We start from the raw sequence: 21,560 nt of genomic DNA, 5'->3' as shown, positions 1-21,560 counted from the left end.
AAGACCCCAAGTCTGAGGTGGCAGGCAGAATTAGTTTGGTGCTTGCAAGAATGAGTTTTTGATATGCAAATACATGGAGCTGCTATTAAACGTTTTCCCGGCGAGGTTTTAATTAGGCAAAGATTTGCATGTATATGAGTTTATATCAATAGCCCAATTTAATAAAGGCACATATGCATCCAGTTCCTTTCTTGGCAGTAGACCTCTTCAATATGGCAGCTCAAAGTTGTAATTCTTTAAAACATATGCTTCTAAACTTTCATTGCATTAATGCAAATTATTCAAGGAACACAGGTTCAATAGGAGACAGGGAAGAAGGAATCTCATAGAAGCCTTGGCCTGTCAGGAGGTTCTCAGGTACATCTAAAAGATGTTCTCAGGTACATCTTACTTTTTTGTATCTGTGAACAACAGATTCCAAGATCAGTCTACTGATACAACTTCTGCTTAATTGTGCCATGAGAACAGGTATATCTAATCTAGAATCTAAGCTCTTATAAATAAAAGTGGACTTGAGAACACTCGAGTATTTTTAGCTTATATTTTTTCCTATAGTCCCTGTTCCATTTTTTTCTTCACCATAAAAACCTGAGGAAGAGTGAAAATGGGTATAATGGGCCTTAAGACCCTAATCAATTTTTCTGATTGTGAAGATACTTCCCAAGAAAATGTAATTTTGACATCAAAGTCTGCAGAAATGAACACATGACTACCTTTTCCCTTAGCACATGGTCCTGTCTATGTCTGCTGCAGTACCACACTTTTGAAAATTGATTCCTACTTCAGTGCTTGAGCTGAGACAGAAGAATGAAGATGCAAGAGGAAAATCAATGTCGATTTCCAAACCCAAAATGAGTGAAAGCTTCCCAAGCTCCTGACAAGTGTTTTTCTCTGATTCAGGATATGTCCCTTCTTAAAATATTGAAGCAGTTGTCCCTTCTTGAAATAGAAACTAGACACAGAGAACTTGCTGCAGGCATGCTCTTCAAAAAAAAACTCTCAATTTTCCTGGTGTTCCAGGGAATTTCCTCACACAATCTGATACATGCAAGATACAAATCTCATAGTTTGTATTTACTGTTTTCTATGAATTTATGCCAAGGTTTCTCTTTATAAACGTCTTTGCTTGTGCTTTACTTACAGAACAAGCCCAAACAACCTAGTTTTGAACGTAATAAAATAATAACATTATATACAGCTTATTTTATTTTAATGAATAGAATTACATATGAGATATTGACTCTTGTATCCTGCAGAAATGGGAAACAAAGGAGGAATTTCTTAAAACAGGAATTAGTGCTAGGTTTTATATTCATTTTTAAATGAATATAAAATTTATTTAATTTAAATTTTTAAATTAAACACTGTAGACATAAAGCAGCATTAACACAGAGTCATTCATTTATGCTGTAGCTTCCAGATAAATTTACCATTATTACCTCAGGGAGGTTTTCAGCTTTACTGACAATAGAAAAATACAAGAAATACTTAAAGCCAAAAGTAGTTCACCTTTATCTTCTGAAGGTTTATTCAAATAATCTAAGTCAAATCACATGACAAAATAACTGCATTGCCAGCCTAGTTTTGCATTTAGTGGGGTTTTTTATTATTATTTAAGATCTGAAGTTTAAGAGAATGAAAACAGTATTTCTTAAAAATTTCTATCTAAAAGTAAGAATGGCACAACATATAGAATGCTATAGTCAGGATGCTTTTCTCTGAAGATCTGCTGTTCATTGTAGGCAAAAAAATATCAGTTCATCTTTTTGAGTAACAAATGTTTCCTTTCCAGCTTGAAGATCCAACTTAGTACATGATATAAAAATTTTCTCTTCCTAAATTATCTGGATGTGCTGAAAATTAGAAAAGAAACATGGAAATGTTTTGACTGTAGGAATTGTAAATAATTTGTTTCTCCTTTCACTGAACAAAAATTATTCTTTATTTTTAATTGCTGAACCTGAGGTATTTATAGATACCCAGCCTTGTTTTACATCAAATAAACCCAACAAGAGGAAGTGCATATTGGGGTTCATCATAGGGTGGCAGAGGTCTGACAGAAGGGCATATCCACTTTGAATATGTCATTCACACTTCTCACACTTTGTGTATCAGCTGTAAGCCCTTCTATTCATTTTCAAAACAAATACTCTCACAGCCCGTGTCTCTCCCGAAAGGGACTGCTTTTTCATGCTGAAATTCTAGCTTTCTTAAAATCAGCAGAAGTTTTGACATTGAACTCAATCAGGGTCATGATTTTGCCCTCATTTTTTGGTCATTTTAGTTAATGATTTCACTTGATCTCTGTATCCTAGTTTATACAGACCACTCAGATGAACTGTTCCTATAAGCCAAGTAGTTAACTATGTCCTATTTTTTTAATCCCTTTTTAACAAATCAAAGTGTTTGATTTGCTCTCTGCCAACAGAGCTAGGAATAGCACACCCTCAGTCTCTTCGTGCCCTGATTTGCAGTATATTGTATGTTACGAAGGTGTGGAATTGGATTAAAAGCTACAGCACAGTGCTCTGCAGATAAACCCACTGCAGGTGTGCAGTTTAATAGGATTTTAATTTGGTAACAAGTGAACAAAAAGCAGAAGCCTAGAATGGGATTTTCTAGATGAAAAAAATGCTATTCATGCTGAGAGAAAGCAACTGCAAGCTCCGTGATAAGGAATAAAGATCTGGCCAATGCTCTCTGAGCTGCACATTTATAGATTACGGCTTGTTCTGAGCATCTCTGTTACTGTCACTGGTTTCATAGATTCCGAGTTCATATTATGTTTGTTTGGCTCTTGTTTGTAGCATTTCATCTGCCACACTTCCCTGCTAAGCCAGTGTGTACAAATCTTCTACTGTCTCACTCCCTGCCCTCTACATTTGTCCATATAAAAACAATGTTTTCCTTGGGAGATGCCACCAACTTGGAATATATTCTGTCTTCAGGAGTATAAACTCTGTTTATTAACTTTATGTATTAATTATTTAAACTATATTTAAAGGTAAGATTCATAAATTTATTGTGCTGTTCAAAATAAATGGGAAAAATGGTCTCTCTGCTGAGGAGTCTAATTTATATTCAGCATCAGTTAGGAATGGAAGACCAGAAACAGATGGAGAAGGAAGAATGAAAGTGATAACTAAAAGATCATGAAGGGATCTGCTAAGCCACACATATTGGTGCTGCTGATATCAGGGTAAGGTTGGGAGATTCTTTTCTGATTTCTGTTACCAGTCCTCCCTCATATTTTTCCAGGGTTTTGTAGCAAGACTGAGCAGTTAGCACTAATTTCAATGAGCTGAGTGTGGAGGTGCGATGAACAGATTTTTTTTTTTCCCCACAGCATAACAGGCTGTAGAGAAAGCACAGAAATGCCTTGTGGAACAAGATTAAAAACTACGGAGGTTGGGTGGTGCTGGCAATGGATGGAGTGGAGGATGGGAACTGATGAAAAGCTCTGGGTTGCAGAAAGCTGCCAAGCCTACCTAAGGTGAAGGAATTAAAAGCAAAAATTATGAAATAAACCTGAGCAATATGTCAGGCAGCAGAAATGTGGTCCAGGAAACAGCAGTGTGGCTGGTGGATGCTGCTATGGCTGCTGAGGGTTTAGATACCAAACAGAATGGGCTGTGGCCAAAAGGGGATTAGTCAAGAGCAGGGACAGATGGTTTCTTGGAAGCATGATGATGATTTTTGGTGGTCGAAGTCACAGAACAAAAATCCTCATGCAACGGAAATCCTGTTAGAGGATCTACAGAGATGACAATACAGAGCAGTGGGTGACAGAGATGCTTTTGGCAACTGTTTTTTCAGCAACACATGGCATCAGTGTTGATATACAAAAGAAAGAACCTGCGAAGGTCAAGGTGGGAGCTACCACCTATCTGAAGAACATGAGTGGGCAGAAGTGCTCACTCACAGCTCCTGAAGCCCTTTTGAGACGTAGGTTCAAATTTTTTGACTTCATCACAAACTGTAAGCACTTAAACCACAACGGGTGCTTACTAGGATCTCTTTTTCATCCCAGTTATTAGAATCTTGCACACGTAGAATCCATCATCTGTTGGGTCCTTTGATCTCTAAACTTCTATGCTTTCTCTGTTGTTCACTGTGTCCTTCCCTCATCCATACCTTTTCCCAAGTCCTCATACTCCTCATTTCACATTTCACACCCTTTCTCTCTTATTCTGAAAGGGATGATTCCTCATCCCTCACTCTAATCAGCCTGGTTCTGTTCTTGTGATCAGGTACAAAAAATTCAAAACTGGTACATATTTATAAGTACATCACTTTACACAGACCAAACCTGGGTCAAGGTCTTATCTGGTGACCCCTGAAAAAGGCATTGCAATGGGCATATGTCCTGGGTTTTCAGTGTAGGATGTGCACAAAGTATTTATTCTATCACCATCTTCATGATCTGTTGAAACCAGGTGGGGCAGTGTTTTCCCAGGCCCCCCTGCCTTTGGGCTGTCTTCTGCTCATGGCCCATCAATGCCTTGCCCATGACTCACAGGTAACTCCCTCCAGGAGTTATCTCTCTTTAATGGGCCATCAAGGACCCACTTCACAACTCATCATCCCATTGTGAGATGCTCCACCCAGGGGGAGGAGCCAAGCATTCTCACCTGGATATAATCTGGGATTTGAGACAGGACAAGCAGCCCTTACCTACTGGATTCCCAGAGGACCAGAGCTACCAGACCTTTCTACAGGATCACTGCTTCAGGAGGACCACCTCATCTGGACCGCTTCCACCATCCTGCTCAGGTGGTATTCTGACTCTGTCAGTGGTCCTTTGTGTTATTGCATTTATTTTATTTTAGGTTTTTTTCTTCCTATTAAATTGTATTTCTGACTTGGACTCTCTCACTGGTTTTGCTTTCAAACCACTACAGCATAGGACATACAAAAGACAGCACAGTGAAGAGCACAAGAAATGGGCAGATAGTGAATAAAATTTATAGTGGTTCGTTTCCTCATTTTCGACCATCAGTGATTTAGAGCTCTCTTGCAAATTGTCAGCACTCAGCACGGTTTACATTTTGACATAAAGGCGGTATGACAGGATGGGTCATTGTTTTGCATTTGAAAAATAACAAAAGCTGTCAAACATGCCCATCACTTGTATAAATCATTCTTGGTTTCTCCTCTGTGTGCCTGCTTTCTCCTCTCCAATATTGTTTGCTGAACTAGTCTTAGTATACTTTATATTTAAAAAAAATTAGAGTCCCCTAAAGGTCTTTATAAAGAATAAAGATGTTTTTAAAATAGTAAATCACTCTCCTGTGCTATGTATGAAAACTGAATACCTCTTGGGAATAAAATAACTATAGTAGTGTCACTCCAAAAATGTAATTTTCTCTGTGAGTCTTGGTGCCATTAACATTTGTCTTTCACAGTTTTCTGGAAAACACAATGTTCTCTGAGACATGAGACAAGTGCTCTTACTGCATGGAGGAGAAATAGGAAAACAGCTGAATGTCTAATTCATTACTTGCATTAACCACAGAGGCTTGATCCGTATTCCCATGTGTTCTTGTATTTTAGCCTTGTATTTTAGAAGACTTAGGATCTATCTTGTTTTCTACCTCTATGTCACACCTTATGCTAGTAAGTTTGGAGCAGTGGACTGACTGCAAGAAAATCTGGTAGAGCGGAAGGGTCCCAAGGATTTTATATTTCTGAAGATATTTCATATCTTTTGATAAAAGTAACAGATAAGCGGGGGGAAGAGAGCTTCTCAGTGCTTCCAAAATGCTTCCAAAAGTGAGGAAAGACCACACTGTGCCCGCTCATTTTTGATCAATAAATACATGCAGTCTGTTTGTCTGCTAGCCCATGGCCTGCTCCCAGCCCACCAGAACAGCACTGCACTTCCTTAGACAACACTTGGGGAATCAGAAGGAGCTCCAGAGGTCTGCTGGAAACCTAAGGAAAGAATCAGGAACCTGTGGTGCTGGGGAGGTGGGTGATGTTGAGATTACAATCCCTTGATATCATTGTGGGGTGAGAGCAGGATGTGGATAATGCTTTGTGAGCTGAGGTTTCAGTGACATTGGACACAGCTCCACGCAAACCTGGATTTCCCTAGTTCTACTTTACATCCATCAAAAACCCCAATCAGCCACACACCTCCCAATCTGTCCTAATTTACCCAAATTATAACCTTTTTCCCTATAATCTTCTTTTTAGTTAATGTAAATTTCACCTTGCTGACAGTGGTTGTGTTCACCAAACAACTCAGAACTCTGGAAAGCATTGCTCAATCCAAAGTTATTCTGGTTCTGCATCACAAGAGCTGTCTGTGGAGCACTGGCTTGAGATTCCTCCTCAGCAAAACAGGCCGAGAGATGGCTGGGCTCATAAACACACAGAACAGGGACCTCATTTTGGTTTGCAACCAAGGCATTTCCTTCTTCCTTCTCCTCTTCTATATAGGACTGGAAAATGTGAGCCGCAAAATCAACAAGTAGCATATTCAACAAAAGCCAGGATCCTAGGTTTAAAGAAAAACAAAGATAATTATGACAACCTCTTTTGCTATGATTTTAAACCTCGTCTATATGATGAGCTCTTTTTTGAAGGGCTTCATTATAGTAATAGGCTAGACAAAGTAATGGACCAGTGCTCATCAAGCAGTACTTACAAAATTATGTACTTCCAGATATCCCAGAAAAATAAGTACCAGTGCAAATTTTATGCATAGACAATTTTCCCCCTTATTTAACTAGAGAGGAAAATTGTGTTCATTCACTTTCCTCTTCAAGTTCCTCCTCCACATTCACTTCTACTACAAGGCTTATCAATAACCATATTATCCCCATTCTCCCCTCAGACAGATAAATCATTCCACCTCTTTCGAAGCAGAACTTCCTATAGATATGTGTGTATGTTGTATCTATGACATTAAATGGCCAACCTTGCAGCTTGGACCATAAGTGATAAAAGCCAAGAGAGACTCACTTAGCCCACTGACTTTTGAATCATACCTTGGTTGAAAGCCCTTACAGTAAAAAGTAGATCTTCTTCCATGCCATAAATCTGCATAGGAATTCATCAAGCAATTTATAACCTCTGCCTCCTACAAACTAGTTTATATGGACATCAACAAGGAGGTACCACAATTTATATTAATGACCACAGTTTGCAAAGCTTTAAAAATGAAAAAAAAACTTCTTTTGATGTTACATGTGTCTGAGAAGCTGCTGCTTCTGCTGATCATCCTTTTGAGGATCTTTAAACTATAGGAAAGTAGGAGGAAGTACTTGTTTACCTATGGAACAAGGAAAGGGATTTCTATAGTTGGAGTTGAAACTATATAGATTGGTTACTAGTAGTCCAAGAATATTTCTAACAGTCTTGCAGTTATTTTCAATAGATTGTCTAAGAGTAAGCATGAAATCAAAGCTACCACTCCAGTTGTCTTTTGGGATAATACAGAGGAACACTGTTCTCAAGAGGAACCAAGTTGAAGCAACTTGCTTGCAGAAGAGGAATGCACAGCTCACTACTCAGTGCCCATGGCTTGGCAGAGCATCCCTGAACACCTTGGAAGGCAACAGACGTGTGTGAAATGACATGAAACTCCATGAGGGATGTGTGTAGAGGCACATTTTCTGGAAAGGAGACAGAGCTGAAGGAACTGTAGCGGTTCCATTAGCCCTGGATGCTCTAGCACCCTTGTTCCCTGCTGCCTTACAGGAGTGGTAATTGCAGGGTTCCTCTGATCTCACTTGGGCATTGCCCAGGTGGGGGCTGGGCTAGAAAAGGGTGAAAGTCAATCCTAAATTGAGAGGTGTGAGTATGCCAGTGTATTATGTCTGCTGGATGTGGCAAGCTAGAAGGCAAGAGATCAAGTTAGAACTAAGACTAGTTTTGGTTACTGGATTAACATGACACACATCTCCCCAAATAATTTTGTTTCCTCAGTGTGGATGCTACATAGTTCATATTTTGAAGAAATGCTGAGATTTAAGACATTTCTGGAAAGCAATGATCCAAGTACAGAACTTTTACACCAGATGGCTTGTTAACAGAACTACTTCAGCCTGCCTGCTAAAACTCAGTATCCTAAAGGAATAGAAACATTAAAAAAAAAAAAAAAAAAAAAAAAAAAAAAAAAAAAAAAAAAAAAAAAAAAGAAGATTGATAGATCAGATACAGTATCTTAGAGAGTAAAGAAAGAAGATAATAATGATCACACTATTAAAGCATTACAGCAAAATATTAAAAAATATTTTTAACTCTCTCTCATATTTGAAATAAATTCAATTTTAGTGTTATTGTAGTAGGAAAACTGTCATAAAATGAGTGAAAATGTAATTTGTAATTAGTTTAATGAAGTCTCAGCAGACCAAGAGATGTGCTCCATCCATTGTGTCCCATACATCAACACAACTCCTGAACAGGGAGGCAATTCATGAAACTCTTCTTGTGGTGGAAAGAGGGAAGAAGATTTCATCATCATGGGGGATTTCAATAAACATTATGCTTCCAGTGCAGTTCTTGGAATGCATTCTCAATTTATTCATTGCCAAAAATATTGCATGCAACATTGGAGAGTTTTGTGCAGAACTCCTCTGGAGAGAGAGAAAGGACTGATTATTTTACTATTACTGTAAAGCAGCAGCTGATGGCCGAGGAACCCTACTGTGTTATGTTCCCTGCACACACAGAACAACACTCTGATCCTGCTCCAGACAGTTTACAAGTAAACAGAAGGCAAAAGGTGGCACCTTGATGCAGAAGAAAGGTGTGTTCATACATGCACAAGCACAGACACTAATAGGGGAAGAATACCAAAGAACACAAAAGCAGCAACCTTGACATAACCCTTTGTTATTTATTTATGGCAAACACATGAAAGTATGGTTTTGAAGGGGTATTTCAAAGAAAATAATGAGGTTTTCTTTGGCTATTTGTATGAAGTTGCATCCAAAAGAAGAGTTCAAAATATGAAGGTGCTCCTTGAAAAATCTAAAAGGCATTTATTTCATAGAGTTTGGGATTAGATGCAACTCAGAGGAGACAGTACATTTCTGCAGAAATGGCACCTCTGCAAGGTGTTACAAGTGAAGAGAAAGGCAGTTAGGGTAGAGATTGGACTGATTTAGGACATGTTTTTATCACTTCAAGCTTTTTTGAGTGAACACAGCTGCCCAGTTCCTTCCTTTCTCCCACCTTGCACTGCTGCATGATGAATTTGACGTTTGACAGCTCAGAGCCCTAAGATGGAGAGAAAAGTAACCCAGCTAAAGAAGTGACTATTTTTCAGTCAGTTTAATACCTTCAACAGGTGTGTTGCTGGCTAGGCTAGCACTTAGGTCAGTGTAAGACATAAGTAAGAGGAGCATATATTTTTTGTCAGAGGAACTAACTTCCTTCTTGGCAACTAGTTATTGCAGTGCCTCTGCTCTGGCTGTCTTACACAAAAAGAACCTGAAGGACTCAGAGCTGTCACTTAAGATGTCTGGAATGCTTATGGTTTGGAGTATTAGTGGCCCTAGATCTCCATCAAACCATTCTGCTGTGGTGTGCAGCTCTGGAAAGCAGAGGTTCTCATCTTAGACTGCTGTTCCTTGTTTCCCCACAAACTACAGCTTCTGCCAAAAGAGGGAGTCCTGGCTTTCTTGCCATCTACAGCTGCTTGCTCCTACTCTCTTCTCTTCCACTCATCCTAGAGTTTTGCTCAGAGAACTGGTTTGGTCAAAAACTAATAATTTAATTTCCCTGACTGTAGGATCATCCATGGATGGCAGGGAGAAGGAACTCTGCAGACCTGAGATATTCTAGAAACACATGGTTTTATTGCAAGGGTCGTGGGTAAAAAGGGCCTGCCTTCAGCCACCAGCCTCGGCTGAAGGGAAGCCCCAAAGAGAGAGAGAGAGAGAGAATGAGGTTAGGAAGATGGCAGGGGTAAGGGAGGTAAGGGAGCTAAGAGGGCTAGGGCATGTAAGAGGGCAGGGGTCAGAGTGGTAAGAGGGGTAGGAGAGGTAAGAGAGATAAGAAGAGTGCAGGGGTCAGAGAGCGAGGACTTCATTACAATACATTATATCTCCTTTTGTGTTGAATATTCTAATTTACAGTGACCAACTGGAGCGAGATACAAAATCTACAAACTTTGCATGCAGCCTATGAGAACTGCTATATTACCATATCATCCTATATTCTAAACTCTAAAGACTACTTTTCTTATCTACTTTTTCCATGATGCCTTGGCAGGGTGGAGAGGGGCTACATTCTTGGGTCCTTTTGTTTTCTGTCCTTCAACTTATCTCCAGCTAATCACCGTCTTCCTGCCTGCCATGCCTACATCTCAAAGCTGGCTTTCATTTCTATTTCACTCACAGGTTTTACATCTGCAGTATTTCTTACCAGGCAATCATATCCATAAGCCCTTCCTGTCCCATCTTTCCCAACACCTGACCTGTCTAGCCACATCACCAGGAGAATGGTGATGAAAGGAAAGGAGTAGGGAGAAGAGATGCCTCTATTAAATGTTGCATGAATTTATGTCAGGTAAAATCACAGAATCACAGAAAACACAGTGTGGTTTTGGTTGGAAGGGATCTTAAGGACCATCTAGTTCCAACCCCCTGCCATACGCTTTCCAATCATTGCTCAAAGCTCCATCCAGCCTGGCCTTGAACACTCGCAGGGATGGGGCATCTGATACAGCTTCTCTGGGCAACCTGTTCCAGCGCCTCACCACCCTCACAGTAAAGGATTTCTTCCTAATATCCAATCTATACCTGCTCTCTTTCAGTTTAAAGCCATTCCCCATTGTCCTGCCACTACATCACCAGCTCTCATTGCCCCCTTTAGGTATTTTTGTATCTGTTGCCTCTGCCATCTCAGGTCAAAATAGGGTGTATCAAATTAGAGTCACAAAGGTCCTATTTACCAAAACTGTCTGTCCTGTTGATGGTCAGAATCTTGCCTACATTGCTCAGTAGGAGGTTCCATTTCAACATGAAATCTGATGCCTGCTCTTTAAATGCCTCCTTACTCTTGCTTGGCTGCAGATAAAGAAAAAAATTGGTTCATGATAAAGTTGGTTAAAAGAATTCCTTATTGTGTGGCAGATTATTTCCCTGTACAAACTGCATACAAAGGTGAAAAAAGCAACAAGCTTTTTTTTTTTTATTAGAATTCTAAAATATCTTAGGATGAAAGAGATCTTTGGATATTACCTATTCTGATCTCTTGTCCAAAGCATGGCCAGCTTAGTTCAGGCCTTGTCCAGCCAAGTTCTGAGTATCTCCTGGATAAAGATTCTACAGCCTTTCCAGGTAAGCCTTTCCTATGCTTAATTATTCTAATGATATTTTCTTTTTCTTTGCTGGAAATTTCTGGAAATTTTCTTTGTTGCAACTTGTGTCTATTGTCTTACAGCCTATAACTGTGAACCCCCAGGAAAAGTCTCACTCTATTTTCTCTATACTATCCCATGAAGTCACAGAGGGTTATGTGAGATGGAGGCACCACAGAATTGCAAAGTACTATTCTTCATGTAAAAAGAAAAAAATTAAGAATAAATAATTAAACCAAGTAAACACGGTTTACTCTGCTTCTTCAGAAAGGAGAAAACCCTCCCAAACTCTAAGTACCACCCAAACCCAAGTTAATTGTTATAATAACAAACCAAATGCAGCAGTACCAACACAGTGACACAAATTGAGTCAGTGAAGGTAGAGGGGTGGTAGAGTTGGCAATCTATTGAAAGGTGCATATGTGAGGATGGTCACACTAGAATCTTTCACAAGAGCTAGAGACTTTCTACTAGAAGTTCTTAGTACTTGCTAAAAGACAACACTTTGGTGAATCAAGGATGTAAGGAATCATGAAGTGCTCTCTTCATTTATACCAACATATTACTTCTGCATTTTGGTTTATTAGGGGCTATGATAATATGTGTCTATGAAATGAGAGTAGATACTGAAACCACTAGAGTGGGTATATGCACAGAAATATGCTTGTAGTTTGCACAGATGGAATTTTTGTATGCCAATTAATTCTTCCTTTTTCCACAGCATGCATAAATTGTATTTATGCAAATTTGCAGTCTGGTCAGGTTGCTAGTGTGTAATATAGCTCCTGCAGACTAGTGACAGTCAGCATGTAGCAGGATAAATGACGTGATCACTCTTTCTATTCTGAAATTATTGATTGTATACCTTAATAACGAAAGTCTGGAGATCTGAAGACAAACAGCTCAGGAGATCCCGAATATCTGTGGAAGATTTCAGTGAAGAAACAAAGTTTTTCAAACCTATGAAATAGAGAAGGAATACCATTACTTGAAGTAATTGGTTTGCCTTTTAGTTTGTTTCTGCAGTTTTAAGCTTTTTTTTTTTTCTTTTATCTTTACCTTAAAACAGATTAAGACATCTGTTTCTAGCATTTTGATTAATATGCCATTTCTTTAGTGAGGAATAGTACACTCCATTGAAATCAGTCAGAATTCATGTTTATGTCCATTTCCAGCATAACTGCACTTGACCAAGTCATCATGGCAAAGGTGGCATGAAAAAGCAGTTTCAATGAGAAAGCTGGAATTTGGTTAGAGGCAATGCTAACTTACTTATCTGAGATTTTATGTGGTTGAGAAAAACAAAATAATCTTGGTCTGGCTGTTGAAGGGAGAAAAACAAATTAAACAATAACAGAAAATGCAGAATATTCTGTAGAACAACAGAAATATGGATAATGTTGCCACATATCAGAGCAATTGTTCCCCTAAAAGTTTGGTACCTACTACCCACTGCCAAAGGGTAAATTGCACCTCCCTGAATTTATACCCTTCTAATTGAGACCTCTTCCTTCAGGAAAGCATATGGATAAGTTCAGTGAAAAGGCTGCTTATTATAAATGACAGTTTGGAAAAGCCATGAAAACAGAGAATGCAACAAAACCATCTTGGGAAGATTAAAAACATGGCTAATATAACAGAAAAGCATAATAAGTGTTCTATGCAGTGGGTTTGTGTTTAGTATGTATATGTGTATTATTGAAATGGTTCTCCTGATGGTTCTGTGAAGCAGCCAAGTTATTATTCCTACTGAAAGCAGTCACAGAAAGTCTGTGACAAATCCCTTGCCAGTGCATGAGTTGGTGATGGACCAGGAACAAAGAGCTGAGGCTCCCCTGGTTAGTTCTGTGCACAGCCTAGTCCAACAGGCTGATCTCTTCCTAATATTTTAAATGGCAGACCATTAATCTAAAAACTAAGTTGCCATTCCATTCCTTTTCATTAAGCTGTCAAATCATTATGTCATGGCTGCATACAAACTGTGTATTTTATTGTTTACAGCACAACACTGATCCCGCAGGCTGCGATACAGCAAAAAGACACAAAAGCTAGAAGGCCTTGTCCAGTTCAGCATACATTATTTTAAATTCTGGCCACAAGAAATGATTTTTGTGCTTCAACTAATAACAGAGGAGAATGCAATGATTGAAAACATCTTTCCTGTCAAAAGAAACCATGAAAAAATATCCCTGCTTGTCAACCTTCCTCTAGGAGATACATAATTCAGTAACACAAACTCCACTCCTGCTGTCACAAAAAGCGTTAAGAGAGTCAGAACCAAAAGCTTTTGATTCTTAACCTTCAAAGTTAGGAGGATATTATCTCATGCTCCATTCTCAATTTCATTGGCTCTTTTCTAGCCCTTTAGGTTATAGGAAGACTGTAATTCCCAGTAAGGCAGATGTAATGAATAAACAAGAGGAAATGCTGGACCTTTAACAATGACAAGCTAGTGCTTAAGAGGAAAGACAATAAATAGCAAAAATTAATTACATTTTAATTGTATGTTTTTCTGCCGCTTCTTTGGATTCCTAAACTTCTCTTGAACGGACTCTTTAGTCGCATCCGGAGATTTCTCATTGAAGATGGCATGCAAGCCTGATCGCAGAACAGTGACTGTGCTGTTGTTGTTCAAGAGTGCTCTTACTGTCTGTAGAGAACAAAAAAGCAGTAAATGCCTTTCATTTTCTCAAGGCCTTAACTCAGCCAAATAAGGGAATTGAAAAAGGAAAGCTTCCCTTATTCAATACTAGACTTCATATGATCAGTCTCCAAACTGGGGTGTCGGGGGGATATGGGATCAAAGGAGGTAAATGTGAAGTTGTTTTCAAGAGAGTTTTGTTCTGGGAGATGTTCTTTTCAATGATGCTCTGTGTTGTCTGTGATGGAGCAGACAAAGCTAACATACTTGAATTATCTGGGCAATTGCCTGGGCAATTGGCTTTGCCTAGAGTTATTATAATTACACTAAATAATGATATTTTGTCTAAATCACTAAATAATGATATATTGTAATAAAGTGTGGAATGATGTATCAGAGATGACTTTCCTTTTGTGTTATCTGTCCTTAATTCATGTTACAATTTAATTCAAAGGCAAGTTTTGTCAAGTTGCTCAAGCCTTTGAGAGAGTAAAAATAACATTAAAAATACAGTTTTAGTTAAAACAATATTAGTTAGTATTTTATCCCATTTATCTGTTTATGAGTCATTTGTGAATGAATCTGTTTTCATATTTGTCCCAAAATATATTACTCACATAGATATTGCAAACAATTTTCAAACTAACATTTATCATAATCTCTTCACTTATTTTAATTAGTTGATAGTATTACACAATATTCCTTAAGATTCTTGATGAAACTATGAAAACAGTCAAGGAAAATAAATCTGAGTCCATTAAATTTTGTTAACAAATAAATGTAGTCTCTCACTTCCATACTGAAATCAGTAAGATCTTAAAGCCTTTTTTACACTTCAGGCTTTTCTGTGAACAACCATTGTCCAGCTGGGCTTTTCAGAGGAAAAATATGGTTTGTAAAATTCTAGAAAACTTCAGGGTTCATAAATGTTTAACAAATCCCATTCGCCAGTTCCTTAACATGACCCCATAAACAGCAACGAATGCAGCTGACCATTTCTTTGCAAAAATTACCAATACAGCTATTTTTCATCACTCTGCTAACTTTTTCAAAATACCAAACCCAATCTGATTCTCACTCAGCAATCTCCTTCATATGAGTTAAAGACAAAAGCATTCTTCTTATTTGACTGGGAGCTTCCAGTGACAGAAAAAGAGCCTGCAAAAAAAATACATGATCCAAAGGCTGGGAACTACTGCAGTAGCATCTTCAGTAGGCTGCTAATACCTGACTCCATGCCCCAACATTTTAGAGTGGTCCCTTTAGCCATTGGGTTTCGCTATACTAAACATGATTCTCTAAAATGACTGAGAGCCAGCCCTCTCAATACTCAAAAACAACTTACCAGAGCCAGGAATCAGCCCCAGAAAATGACAAGCATCATATTCACATTCTTTTCTCACAGGGAATTTGCACCTTTTTATGCTCTAATTATTTCTACATGTCCAGGTAGTAGCAGCTGTCAGCCTGCTTTATCTGCACATGGTGGGAAAGTTATTTTTTTCTTTTGAACGCTGACCCTGCCAAAATTGTTCCTACTTTCTCACCAGATGGCTGAATTATTGTGAAGTACACTACAAGGGATGGTGTGGTTACAGTGTTCAGAGGTTGCAGCTGCACAGTGCCTCTGTAGCACTTCTCATCAGGAGCATTCGTCTGCTCTGACCATCAGTCTTTAGTTGAAATTCCTGGTGCATTTTAGACAGAAAACTAAGAAGGTTGATTAGAAATATCAAATTAGTCCTGTGTGAGAAGATGAGATAAACTTCACCTTCAGAGAGAAATAACTGAGGAAGGATGTGATGGAGGTTTGCAGGAAGAATTGCTTAAAGAAGGGTAGAAGTTTTAAAATAACGAAAAAAAGTATTTTTTCATACAACAAGTAATTAAACCTTGGAATTCACTACTCCAAAATGTCAAGTACAGTAAAACTCTTCTACTTTTCCCTTGTGTTTTGAAGAGGCTCTAGAGAAGGTACAAACAATATTTACTTGTGAGAACTGTAAGTATAAATTTGACCCTGATTCTCATGTCTCCTATGCTCAATTTGTGTGGGTTAAACAGTGCAAAAGGAATGTAGAGCACCCAGAGGCTTTTTCTAGAGAATTTCCCCAAATTGCTGGAATTCTCTTGCCCTAAATCTTGAGGGTGTAAATCCAGTTTTGACTCTGCAGCTTTTCCAGACATTAAGAATAGGGAAGGAAGACTGAAAAATGCTACAACCAGCCCTTTGACATCATGGCTTGAACACAAGAAGGATGATTTGAAGTCTGAGTATGCAAATCAAATGCAAACGTCTGTGTTTGGGAATAGGTAATACTCATGATTCTTGCTGGATCATGCTCTTCAATGCATAAGGAGACCTGTTTAGAAGCACATAAATCTGAGATTTTCAGGTATTAGTATCTCCAAGGGCTGCTGCAGTAAATGGAAACTGTGAGTGCTCAGTACTTCATGGAAGTCAACTTTTTGCCTGGGTAGGTATCCTTATGCATGCACCCTTTTTTTTTTTTTCACTTTTTAAAGTAAGAAGAAGGTGTGTTTTGTACGCTGTTGGTGATGAAGGTTTCCCATAAAGAAAAGCTACATTTAGTGGTCCAAGAAGCTGCAATTCCTCCCGACCCTCTGTTCCTCCCCACCTTGTTTTCTCCCTGCTTCCCTTCTTCCATCTGAGTAACTATTCAAATCAGATGGCATATTGGGAAAATCTTGTACATGTTTGAAGGAGAGAATATACCTCCTGTTCTCATTTGCTTTCTTCCCTGTTTGTGACCTTCTTTTTTCTGCTATAGCCTAGACCACCTCAAACCCCAAGGATCTGGAAGGATCCAAGGACACCAATGGAAGGAATGCTCCTGCATGTGCTCTCGACTGAATTTGGCATGGATGGGCAAAGATACTGCAAATTGTCATCTGATCCCTCCAACTACTGTGTTCTCCTCTCCATGGAGTACATCAACTACATCTCAGAGGCTTTCAGAAGAATCCAGAGGGAGGAAAATGTCCCCTCAGCATGCTTAACAGTGTGGGAAGAGATGGTAGGAGCGTGAGCATGACATGGTTGGTTTACAGTTATGAATATCCATGCTACTGCACTTGTTCTACAATGGAGCATTTCAAAAACAGTGCAAAGTGCTGGCAGGAATGAAATTCCCGTGTCTTTTTTTTTTTTTTTTCCTTCCCCCAACCCCCCCAAATTCTGGAACATACCTTGACCATGTTGCAAAGATCTGTCTGTCTCCTGAGCCTTTTTACAAACTCTTTAGCTTCTGTTAAAGAAGAAGAGGCAGATGTTTCACATCATTAAGATTTTACAGTCTAAAATACATTAATGAAGAAATCTTTTAAGTTAGAAAGTAGTTCCCTAGGCATGATTTGGAGGATAATGGAGGGCATGGCAGAGGCACTGAGCCAGCATTATGGGATGGGCTGGGGACCCTTGTAGTCAAACCTTGCAAGGTAAAGCTGCCCAGTTCACCACTCTTCCTTCACTGTGAATCTATTAATCCATGATGTACAGGAAAGTCTTTCAATATTTTCTTACATTTAATACTTCCTAATTAAGACTAATGCTCTTTTACTTTTACAGTTTCAGTAAATGAAAGCAATGTTAAATCTAAACCTGCTGTATTTTGTTTAGATAGCTGACACTTCAACCTTTATGCATCTATAATTCTGCAGCACTGTTGATAGGAGTTGGTTTTGTTCTACTTTTATCCTATTTATAATATATTATATTAAATTATGAAAAGCATGGTCTGAGAATACCCTTCCTCAGAGTAAAACATATAACTGTTTCTCAGTTGCAGGAAAATCAATTATAAAGCAACTTCTGTAGACAGGCAATGATTTTCAAGTGAAAATCTGTGTTTCTATGATGTTTGTACAAACCAGAAAGACCAGGATGTATATACAAAGGGTCACAGCTGATTAATTACATACACTTCTATGCACACACATGTTAAAAACACAATTACTGTGTGTGCTCTGTAAAGCATTCAAATATAAGAAATGCCAAAATTAAACCTGTCTGCAATATTGAGCATACAAATCCTAACACAACTTCTGCCTACACAGGAGCCCTGCTTTACCACTGTGGAGTTGGTCTTCACTCAATGAGCAACATGATGTTTTAATCAGAATCTTCAGCTTAATAGGTATATGTGTTTGTGTGTACATATTTACAAACACACACATATATCACAGCTTTGTAGAGAACAGATTTTTCCAATCATCTTCTAATATCAGTCATATTTTTCCCTACATGATTATGGCTTTTTTCCTTTTATATTTGACTGCTACAGCCATTAATTAATTTGTCAGCATGAAGTCACTTGTAAGAGGAAGAGACACAATAATATCTGAGTTTCAGGGGGCATGATGCATTTACTGATCATCTACATGGCCAAAACAACCATGGCAAGAGACAGATCTGGAATAAGATTTAAGTACATTTCAACTTATCATGAATTGGGAATATTTTTGGCTTAAGTTTGTTCTCACACATTAAGCAAGACCATTTATTTTTAGTTGTATCCCAGCTAACTCTAGTTGTTGCCACTATCACTATAATATCAGCTAAATTTTAAAAAAATAATTTAAGAGTTTTGTAATACAATCTTCTCTGCAGTTTAGCCGAAGAATATTTTTGAAAATATCTTTCTTACTTAAACCTACCATTAGACTTGGATGTTTGGAGCAGCATTGGAAAACCTCCCAAAGGATTAAGCATCCAACTTTTAACATTTTCACTGAATGATCTGATTAAGTCTATGTGTTGTGCAGGCACCTCCTCCAGGAAATCAGGAAGTAGGATGTTCTCCAATTCCTAGAATACAAATTCATGCTGTTGCATTTGAGTGGTGTAACACAGATATTTACAGCAGCATGAAATAAAATTATGTTGATAATGCATAAAGAAACCCATTTTTTTCTTCCAATTAAGCAAGAGCTAAGCTACCTTTTCTAGCAGGACAAAGATCCTAAGAGTAAATGTTGCTTCCTAAATTATTTTCTAGACAATACTTAATGACCTCTGGAAATAAGAAGCAAATTATATTTATCAGAAAACTGCATATTTTTATGTGAAGGTCACTGAGAAATGCAGTAGTGTTCTCAAAGGAAAAGTAACTCTCATAATCTGGAAAACCATCATCAGTTGAAATTTCAGTCACATAATCTCATGCCAGAACCACAGACCACATGTGTAACTGCACACTCCATTGATATTAGGAATTTTCAAATTAATATATAGGAGCAAGATGGAAGCTATCTCAAATTCCACTGACTCTTTTCAAAACCAAAACCCATATTGGGCTGTCTCAGAAGAAGCCAAAAGATAGAGTTGAGGAATAAAAGAAAATCCCATTGTACAGCACAAAAGAAAGAGAGCCCTTCTCCTTGGAGCTACCAAAAAGACACAAGCACATAATAGCATCATTACAACAAGCAAATGTGTGTGCAGTACCTTGAATAGATACCTATCATAGCTTTTTAACAGCTGGCACACATCTGGCAGGCACATCAGTTCTATTCTTTCAGGCTGCAGAGAGGCCCAGAATGACATGATACAATCTTCCACCTGCCACACAAAGCCCTTTATGAATTTTCACTGATTTTACACCTGTGGAATGTGAAGTATAATTCAGTAAGACAATACACAAACAAAGAAGCAAAGGAATGACCATGGAGATGGGCTCTTTGCCCAGGCCCATCCTGGTTGGGTTCCAGTATAAGTCTAAGTGTCCTGGGGAAGCTGCAACAAGCTGAAATTCACCAGGTAGTGTAAAAAAGAGGAAAGAAAGTAAGAATTGTGCAATGGATATGAGGATGTAATTAAAGATATGTATCCATGGCTATGTGTTATGTGTTCAGCTCAGACTTAGTGATGTGCCAGGAGGGCTCAGGATATGCATACAAACTCAGATTCTTGGAGCATGTTGTGTTAATTCAGAGTTTTAAAATAACTTGACTGAATGCTCCTTTTGTCCATAAATCATCATCTATCTTACCTCAAGCCATCAAGTAAATAAACTACACAGACACAATTTTTGCCCTTACAGTTGTTTGCTGTTGTCAGAGTAAATGTTATTAAAGAAAAGGCATACCTTGTCAAGCTTGGTCTCTCTCACCATTTGTAAAATGACTTGACAATAGTTGTAGTAGTCATTGGCAAGCAGTGCAATCTGTTATCAAAAAGAGGGTACAAAATGATCTCACAGGAAAAGAGCTAACTTGTTTTATGGCCACATACTTTGAACGTACCAGTTCATAGGGGTATGATTCACTTTGTGCTTGCTCTCCAAAGAAGAACTGGTTGAAATCAGGAGAAAGGTAATGAAATGTCTCCTGTTCGGTCTTCAGATAAATGACAGATGGATAATACTGCAAATTCTTACTCTTGAGGCATCAGGATTTATGTTGGACAATTAAAAAAAAATTGCAATTACTTTGTCAGTTTGGTTAAAGGTATTAAGTATTTTCTTGAAATTGTAGGACATTATTTTATAATAAGATGTATTTCTTTAGAGAAATGCTTGCCTTTTTTTAGAAAATAGGGATGGGTGAAAGAAACAAGAAGGATTGCCTAAATTTTTAAATCCTAAGCTGTACATGAATTTCTTTTCAAAACCAGTAAATATTTAATGCTATGGACTCTTCCATATATATTTTCTACAGCACTCGTGTCACACTTGTAGTCTGCTGGATAAGACTGCAGGTAGTTGGCTGTGCTGTGTGGATGACAGGACATTTCTCACTGGCTGTCATTGTCACAGCACTCATGACTCCACCTGAGCACTCGGTAGAAGTAAGACAGACATCCAGCCTCTCATTTTTTTCCATATTGGTCCACATAAGTTTGTGGTTCATGCTCTGCTGGCTGACGTCCAACAAGCCTGGTCACAGGCCATCCTGTGACAGCTTGTGGAGTGGAGAACTGCCACAAGTTAGTTTCATATCTGCTTTTTTCAGTGGGCACGGATAGTGTCCCTTTTCTCTTAATCATTTCCTAGTATTTAAATACTTCTCATAACGATAAATTCTTAGCATGTTGAAAAGACACTGTCTCAACAGCATGAGGGTCTGTTAACGTGGGCAATGAAGGTTGTTGCCCACTAACACCCTAATATTCAAAACCTGATCTGTTAGCCACAATTTCTGCTCTCTGTACAGACAAAATTATTCAAGCTGACATTAAGACAACAAAAATATTTAGTTAATGGGTGAAATAGGAGTGGGGAAAGGAAGCATGTAGTGAGATTACACAGACCAAGATTACTTTGAAGAAGATGGGCTAGATGTATTTCATCAGAACATATTAGACAGCAGTTATAATTAAACACACAGATAGACATTTTGTTACGTCTAATGTATCTAAACTCACTGTTCCTTTTTTTTGTTTATTCTTCTTGTAATCAGCTGCATTTTCAGAACTCCAGGAACTTCTACTGTGATAAAATATATAACAGAAAAAAACCAAACATTCAAAACCTCACTGATTTATTCTGTATTTAGTAAGAAAATGAGCTCAAACTGGATAGACAACATAAGTTTGGAGAATTGTAACTGGGAAACAAACCTTGCTCTCTTTCCTGTCATTTG

General features: G+C 38.3%; 1 protein-coding gene across 1 annotated transcript; it reads right to left on the bottom strand.

Moving 5' to 3' along the window:
• Positions 1–6,194: 6,194 nt before the first annotated feature.
• RFX8 (regulatory factor X8) lies at positions 6,195–21,390 on the bottom strand (the record flags this gene model as incomplete). The annotated part of the gene is made up of 10 exons (XM_083855222.1): positions 21,343–21,390; positions 20,223–20,357; positions 20,066–20,143; positions 19,426–19,539; positions 18,636–18,786; positions 17,169–17,227; positions 13,811–13,967; positions 12,183–12,277; positions 10,910–11,024; positions 6,195–6,502 (listed from the first exon to the last, which is right to left on the bottom strand). The coding sequence occupies exons 3-10, from the start codon at positions 20,090–20,092 to the stop codon at positions 6,195–6,197; spliced, it is 1,026 nt and encodes a 341-aa protein (XP_083711348.1). The 5' UTR covers positions 20,093–20,143; positions 20,223–20,357; positions 21,343–21,390.
• Between the last annotated feature and the right edge of the window lie 170 nt (positions 21,391–21,560).

This window comes from Zosterops lateralis (genome assembly GCF_965231275.1).
Source record: "Zosterops lateralis genome assembly, chromosome: 2".
Classification (NCBI taxonomy): Eukaryota; Metazoa; Chordata; class Aves; order Passeriformes; family Zosteropidae; genus Zosterops; species Zosterops lateralis.
This window is presented reverse-complemented; position numbering and strand designations above follow the sequence as displayed.